We start from the raw sequence: 8792 nt of genomic DNA, 5'->3' as shown, positions 1-8792 counted from the left end.
ATTTGCGTTGTAGATGTCTATGGGTTCCGGTAACCACTTAAGATTAGGTGGGCCGGGAGCTCGTCCACCCATCTGTGCAATAACAAAGTAACGTGGGTTTATTAACTGTTTAGTATCTGTGAAAGTGCGAAAATTTAAAAAAATTAAACAAAACCGCTGGACGTAGCTTCTCGAAGTCTTCGAAAAGGTCCACTGAAAAAAATCTCAGTATATAATCAGCATTTTGCAGAGATTATATTTTATCCCATATTATCTGATCTCATTTCATTTCATTCCATGCCAATTGATTAATGCTTCAAATTAATCAAATCCATTTCACTCCATATTATCATTTTTCATAAAAAAAGATTAGGCTCTATGGCATGATATTTTTGCCTCTCTAGTTGGAAAAATAAAACTACTAAAGAAATACTCGATCGAAACGTTAAAATCCACTAATTTGTAACACGCACTCGCACAAATGTCATTCGTAGTACTCATTTCGGTAAAATTACTCGGTTACGAGATCACAACGTTAATAGGAACTCGCACTCACAAAATAACACCGAGTACGTTTGCCGCTAGGGGCGCTGTTCCAATTGCATACAAATTTGAGCAAACTGGCTCGCTAGTGAGAACGTTACAAAACTCGCACTAAGCACACAGATAGACAGAAAGAAGGGGGAGGGGAAAAGGAAACGTGACATTCATCGCAATTCGTCGTTATTATTCGAATAAAATTTTCTGTCGATAGGTCTATGGTAAACATGTAAATAATAATAAATACCACACATTTTACGAAACTTTTTATGACGGATTTTATAGGCCCATAAGCAAAAATCAAACTTTATTTGACCCAAGATTATTCTCTTATGCTGTACTATAATAATAGATTGTACAATGTTACTATTGATGCAGATTCGATTTGCCTAATACTACGAGTATACAAATGGTTTAAAGAGTAACAAGCACTCTTTAGCAAGAATGTTTTAGATGAAATTCTGTATTTTGTGAGACATTCTTCTCATAAACAAAAATAAATGAATAAATTGAAAATTCTCAGTCGAGATGCTCGTCAAAATCTCATATTATTAATATACATTAAGTAACATCTCCCGTTCGGATTTTTCATAACGGTTTAATTGGGAGATGCTTAACTTTCCAAACTCATTAACTAAATTCTTACGTTCTGAAAAGTTTATTTGTCAATAGAGTTGTTTGTAATATTATTAGCTGACAACAAAGTCACACTACGATATGGATTGCAACGGAGTGAACATTGAAATTCCTGTTTGGCTTAAAAGACTAAATTCCAAGCCAATAAATTATTTAAAAAAAAGAACATAAGCCAGTGATTTGACAGGTCATTTATGTATCCTCGTTGAGTTTGTGTTGAAAACTATAACAAATTTTGCACATAATTTCGTTATTCGATCTGTCGAAGTATAAATCAAAATGGTCGCGAGGGTCGCTGGCGTTTTCGATGAGAAATTGACAGAAGCTATTGCAAATTCTAAATTGCTGGTAGTGGGCGCCGGCGGCATTGGTTGTGAGATCCTTAAAAATCTCGTGCTAACCGGCTTCCCATATATTGAAATTGTGTGTACTGAGCAATTTTTATGTTTTTAATAATAAAAGGTTTGTTTCTGACGCAATGTTTGCTTTTAGATCGACCTTGATACTATCGACGTAAGCAACTTGAATCGTCAGTTTCTTTTTCACAAAGAGCATGTTGGGAAATCAAAGGCTCAAGTTGCAAAGGATAGCGCCCTTAGTTTCAACCCTAATGTAACAATCGTAGCTCACCATGACAGTGTAATCAGGTATGTTACCTTACATGTTATAAACAAACATTCTTTAAATGATTTCATGTTGAAAATATTAGGATGTTTCTGCTTCAAAACTGTTCATTTGCAAAGTTGAATAAAAGTTATGTTTCATATATTCCAATTAAGAGATATATAGTGAATGTGATTTTAGAAGCAGAACTCTAAATTCACCAACCATTAACTAAAAAGTACTAGAAACATTATAATTTTAAGATCTACCGAAGGATAAATTTTTACAGCTCATCTTGTATTTGTATTCGTATTCGTTGTAATTTGTTGTTTCCAATGTTTTGAATAATTTACAATTTTGTTTTCTAGAATCAGTAATTATCTCCTAAAGCTGCCCAGCACTATTAATATGCACACATACTAATTTCATTACAACCACTTAGTAAAGTGTAATGAAATACAATTTATCTGTTATACAAGACAACTGTAAGGGTTCTGTTTCTGTACTTTTCACTACAATACCTTAAAATTTCAGATATCTAAATGTGAAAAAGATAAGTGAATAGAGAACATAAACTAATACAACTTGTTTGTATTTGATTGCAGCAATGACTATGGTGTAAAATACTTCAAACAATTCAACATTGTGATGAATGCACTGGACAATCGTGTTGCCCGTAACCATGTTAATAGATTGTGTCTTGCTGCTGATGTACCTCTTATAGAGACAGGTACAGCAGGATATGCTGGTCAGGTGAGATGTAATTTAAAAATAAAGGAAATTATATTAAGTGGATTATTAACGACATTAATTTAATTATCATTAAACTGTTTGGTTGTGTCTAGAAAAATATTTTGGAGACATTTTCTTGTACATGAATTTATTTTTGCATCAGTACTAAAGACATAGAGTATGTTTTATTATTAATTATATAAGTACCCAAAAATTGATTATAAATAAATTTTAGATTTCATAATGGGTTGGTAAAGTACTCAGAGCTCTATCGACTTTGTAAACCAACACCCATATGCTTACTTTATATTGAACAATGCTTCTTCTTCTTAAAGACTTCAAATTGTCTAATTGCAAAATAAACACCTACAGGTGGAACTCATCAAGAAAGGTCTGACTCAATGTTATGAATGCCAGCCTAAAGCACCACAGAAATCATTCCCTGGTTGCACAATTCGTAATACACCTTCAGAACCTATTCACTGCATTGTATGGGCAAAACACCTGTTCAACCAATTGTTTGGAGAAGAAGACCCTGATCAAGATGTGAGTCCCGATACAGCTGACCCTGAGGCTGCAGGTGATGCTGGACAATCAGCGTTGTCTAATGAAAGTACTACTGCCGGTAATGTTGAAAGAAAAAGTACCAGAGCCTGGGCAGCAGAAACCAATTATGACCCGGAAAAGTTATTCACAAAATTATTTGGTGATGATATCCGTTACTTACTATCTATGGAGAATTTGTGGAAGAAACGTCGGCCTCCCACTCCACTGTCATGGGAAAATCTACCTGGCAAAGATGCTCCAAAAATTCAACATTCAGGGTTGCCAGACCAAAGAGTTTGGACAGTATATGAATGTGCACAAGTGAGTTTTTATGGCTTTCAATAGGACTATTTCAATAAATTTATCTAAACTAATTAAAAGGTTTAGAATAAAGCAAGCACGCACTTCTTTGAAAAGCTTATAGTGTGCCACACTACAATAATTGGATTAAGTAGTGGCTCTATTATTTAGTGTTCCAGTCTAGTTGATCAAAATTCGACTATAATCAATATACCTGTCAATATTTTGTATCAATGTATTGATAACAATAAAAATAGAATGCAATACAAAAAGTAATAAACTAAAATATGAAGAAATAATAATATTCCTCAACAGAAACAGACTTTTTAAATATTATCTGCACTGTTATACTAGAAAAGTATTTTTTGTGTACTTGTTACATGCAAAGTAATGTATAAACTAGAAAAAGAAACTGAATGCTCACAAAAGTTCTGAATTATTCCTTTGCCTCTTATATAATAATTTTAAATAAAATTCACCAGGTATTTGCAGCAAGCTGCAAGGCTCTACAGACAGATTTGAAATCGCGTCCGGGTGACGACCATCTTGTATGGGACAAAGATGAAAAAAGTGCCATGGATTTTGTAACTGCCTGTGCTAACATACGCGCACATATCTTTAATATACCACTAAAATCACGATTCGAAATCAAATGTAAGTTTATTATTCTACTCCAAAGGGCATGCTCTGTTAATTTATACAAACCTTTTAAAATCACCTAACCTTATTTATTTTTTATTGCTTAAATGGGTGGACGAGCTCACAATCCACCTGGTTGTTAAGTGGTACTGGAACCCATAGACATCTACAACGTAAATGCGCCACCCACCTTGAGATGTAATTTCTTAGGTCTCAGTATACTTACAAATAATTAAAACAAGTAACAAATATTGCTAAATGCGGGTTTCTCATTTCAACAAATTAGTAAAGCTTCTTTGCTACCTCTGACATAAATGATTCAGAGAGAAAACTTATACTAAAATGTAAGAGCTAATAATAATTGCAACGTAAAACTGTAAAAACGGAGGCAGGTTGGTAGTTTTGACCTGTATATTTATAAAACACCAGATATCAGAAAAGACACCTGGTGGACTCTTTTAGAAATTTTTTTAAAGGAATACTTATTTAAATGTAAAAATAAATTTGTTTAATAATTGTAATAATAATAAGTTTAGGCACACAAAATATATTACAAGCAATCAAAAATGGTAATGTAAAAAAGAATATGATTTAACTTGGAGTGTTATTAAAAAAACCATTACCAAAGTAAAATTATTTTGTAAAGCATCTTTCCTAATTACACGAGGTACTCATTAAAAATTAAACCGAATATAAAATATTTATAAAGCATGCTAACCTTATTAACGGCTACGCTATCAGTCACCCAAGGAATTGAATTAAGGAATGCCTAACAATTAATATAAATTAAATTCACTCATTCTTAAAAATCCACCTCACCTCATAATAACTAAATCGAAAAATTAATCCAAAATAAATTAACTCTTAGCTGATTTAAAATCTAATGAAAATACAAAAAAAATTCCAGCAATGGCAGGTAACATCATTCCGGCAATCGCAACAGCCAATGCAATAGTGGCTGGTCTGGCTGTGTTACGTGCACAGTCCATACTGAAAGGAGAAATAGAAAGCTGCACTAGTGTGTACTTGAGACCTAAAGTAAACCACAGGGGACAGCTTTTTGTTCCTGAAAAAAGTGAGTTGAATTAATTTTTCATATTTATCTTCATAATTTAAAACTTCAGTTTTTTACTTCCAACAAGTTCATAATCAATTTATATATGAAATAAATATTTAATTATTTCGGGTTTTGTCAATCGAACAAAAACCACAAACAGCTACACTGTTTAAGCTCTTCTTATCAGCCCATAGACGTCCACTGCTGGACATAGGCCTCCCCCAAGCCTCGCCACAAAGACCGGTCCTGCGCTGCCTGCATCCAGCGGATCCCCGCGAAACTCAATAGGTCGTCGGCACATCTTGTGAGAGGCCTACCCACGGTACGTCTTCCGGTACGCGGTCGCTACTCAAGAACTTTCTGGCCCCAATGGCCATCCGTTCTGCGAGCAATGTGTCCTGCCCACTACCACTTCAATGCCGCAATCCTTTGGACTATGTCGGTTACCATGGTTTTCCTGCGAATCTCCTCATTTCTGATTTGATCTCGCAGGGAAACTCCGAGCATAGCCCTCTCCATTGCTCTTTGGGTGACCTTGAGCCTTCTCATAAGGCCCATTGTGAGCGACCACGTCTTAGTGCCATATGTCATCAATGGCAACACACACTGGTCAAAGACTTTCGTCTTGAGACACTGGTATTTGTAATGAGAAGATTTTACGTAGCTTTAAGCTTTAAGATAGTTTAAGCTTATACTTGTTTTATTCAATTTTTTACTTTTATAGTAAAACAATTTTAATTGCTCATCGTTTTAAATTAAATTTCCTTGATTTTTTTTTACTTTTTCAGCATTAACTCCACCTAATCCTAAGTGCTATGTCTGTCCCCCAAAGCCAGAAGTGGCTCTAGCATGCAACTTGAAAAAACTCACATTGAAAGACCTGGATACGGCTTTCAAAGAGGGCTTAAACATGCAAGCCCCAGACGCCAGTGTAGAAGGCAAAGGTCTTGTTATTTTATCTTCCGAACCAGGAGAAACTGAACACAACAACGACAAAACTCTGGAACAAATCGGCTTGAATGACGGCTGTGCATTGCTTGTGGATGATTTCTTACAAAACTATGAAGTCAGGGTCAGACTGCAGCAGGAAGATGAAGAAAATTCTTGGCGGCTGGTAACAGATACCGATGAACCGATGCCGGCGCCTAAAGCAGCAGAAAATTCCGCTAACGGCTCCAATGGCGCTAAGGATCCTGCACCAGGACCTTCCAGATCTCGCCAGGACAGCGACAGTGATATGGAGATAATCGAGGAAGATGACGACGAACCCACAATGAAACCACCTAAGCGCAGGCGTGTCGAAATGTCAGATGAAGTTGTCGAAATATGTTAACAATTTAAGTTCACTTTTTGACATTTAGTATTGGCTCCGATTCGGAGAATTGACTGAACTAAATGACATCCGATTTATTTAACTTAATGCAAATACATGATTGTTGAGTCAGCGATCTGAATAGAACATGGAAACGAATAAACCATTTAAAAGTCAAACTGTAAATGACTTACAATTTTTAACAATTTGATAGACATAATTTTGAAATCACTAGAATTTTCTTACTTTTGTAAATGTATTGTTAATTTAGAAATTCTTAAAATTTTAAAGTAAATACATATGTATTGCATAACTAGATAAGTGTATAATGATAAAAACAATTCCCGAAATCGTAATTAGGATAAATGAATACTAAGTTAAGCAATACTTTGAATTTTAATGAGTAATACAAAACTAGCTATTGTAAGAATACTTCTCAAATTAATAAATTACATTTCAAAAATAGTTTTTTTACTATTTATAATCGATATTTTTCTTATAAACAATTAACTCATTATGAATCTTATATATTATGTTTAAGATAAATAACTACCAGTCATTCTTTATTCATTCATTCTTTCTCTCCGCCCTTTCCCCGTTACTGTATAAATATCAATGATATACCTCGGCTCCGGAGAGCCGTCTAGCGCTCTTCGCCGATGACACGGCTATCTTCTACCCGGGTAGGAAGAAGTCTTTATTGTATCGGCGACTCCAGACCGCAGTAACCACCATGGGACAGTGATTCCGGAAGTGACGCATCGACATGAACCCCACAAAAAGCACAGCGGTGCTCTTGAAAAGGGATCGCAATCCGAATACCACTTCGAGCACCCCACTCCCGTATAAGCGCGCAAACACCTCCAGCATTAGCCCCATCACTATGTTCGACTAACCCATACCGTGGGCCTCAAAAGTAAAATACTTAGGTATTACCCTCGACCATAGACCTTTAAAGCATACTTCAGTACCCTCGACAGAGGGATGACATTCTGCACCCACTTAAAAACGGTACTCGACCGTGCTGCCTACATGCTAAGACGCTTCTACCCGATGATATGTAGGCGAAGTAAATTGTCCCTTAGAAATAAGGTGACACTCTACAAAACTTGCATACGCCCCGTCATGACCTATGCAAGTGTGGTGTTCGCTCACGCGGCCCGCACTCACTTAAAATTCTTCCAAATTATTCAATCCCGTTTTTGCAGGATAGCCGTCGGAGCCCCGTGGTTCGTCAGGAACGTCGACCTCCATGACGATCTGGACTTAGAGTCCATCAGTAAGTATCTACAGTCGGCGTCGATGCGCCACTTCGATAAAGCGGCACGACATGAGAACCCTCTCATCGTGGCCGCCGGTAACTACATTCCCGATCCTGCGGACAGAATGGAAAGCAGTCGACGTCGCCCAAAACACGTCATCTCGGATCCTCCCGATCCACTAACGGTGCTTTTAGGTACTTCAAGCACTGGTCACCGCTCTCGTCGAACCCGTCGCTTGCGACGAAGGGCTCGACGAGTAAATTAACTCTCAGACACAGCCCACTGAGTTTCTCGCCGGATCTTCTCAGTGGGTCGCGTTTCCGATCCGGTGGTAGATTCTGCGAAGCACGACTCTTGCTAGGGTTCGTGTTAGCATCGTCGTCAGGTTTGAGCCTCGTGAGCTCACCTACTAGTTAAGGTAACGCTGAAATAGCCACTCAAGGGTTATCAGCTTAGGTTTTAACAGCTTAGTTAAAAAATTTAATGAAACTAATAATATACCACACATTTAAATCTTTATTAAAAATTAAAGCTCGTAATTTCATTACTATTAATCAACACAAACAATTAATGTAACTTTCTTGAAAATTTTAAACATTCTTTAAACCAACAAACCATACAGATTAAAATACTGATAATTTTTATATAATTAATATAAAATATTTTTTATTTAGATTCCGATTATATGGTTGACAGACCTGTGACAGAGAAGCTGAGGAGTGCGCGTTTGGGATGGTATGGGCATGTGATGAGACGAAATGAAAATGAGGTTGGTGTTTTTTTTTTTTCTACCTATGCTGATAGCCTTGAGAGGCTATTTCAGCTTCGCCCTAACGTTTGTAGGTGAGCTCACGGGGCTCAACCGGAGAGTTGCTAACACTGACCCTAGCAAGAGCAGTGCTTCGCAGAATCTACCACCGGATCGGAAACGCGACCCACTGAGAAGATCCGGCGAGAAACTCAGTGGGCTGTGTCTGTGGGTTAATTCGCTCGTCGAGACCTTCGTCGCAAGCGACGGGTTCGACGAGGACGGTGACCGGTGCTTGTGGTGCCTAAAAGCACCGTTAATGGATCAGGAGGATCCGTAATGACGTGCTTTGGGCGACGTCGACGGTTTACCATTTGGTCCGCAGGATGTATGTAGTTTCCAGCGGCTACGATGAGAGGGTTCTCATGTCGTGCCGCC

At 37.2% G+C, this 8792-nt stretch overlaps 1 protein-coding gene across 1 annotated transcript; it reads left to right on the top strand.

The window, feature by feature from the left end:
* The first annotated feature begins 1226 nt into the window (after positions 1-1226).
* On the top strand, positions 1227-6807 carry Uba2 (Ubiquitin-like activating enzyme 2). Its single transcript, XM_089731057.1, has 7 exons — positions 1227-1578; positions 1648-1802; positions 2364-2511; positions 2863-3357; positions 3819-3990; positions 4883-5050; positions 5821-6807. Exons 1-7 carry the CDS (start codon positions 1435-1437, stop codon positions 6363-6365), a joined length of 1827 nt encoding a protein of 608 aa, XP_089587183.1. The 5' UTR covers positions 1227-1434; the 3' UTR covers positions 6366-6807.
* Positions 6808-8792: the final 1985 nt, after the last annotated feature.

Source organism: Bombyx mandarina, chromosome 11, assembly GCF_030267445.1.
Source record: "Bombyx mandarina strain Sakado chromosome 11, ASM3026744v2".
Lineage (NCBI taxonomy): Eukaryota > Metazoa > Arthropoda > Insecta > Lepidoptera > Bombycidae > Bombyx > Bombyx mandarina.
Note: the sequence above shows the minus strand (reverse complement) of the source record. Positions and strands in the feature narration are given on the sequence as shown.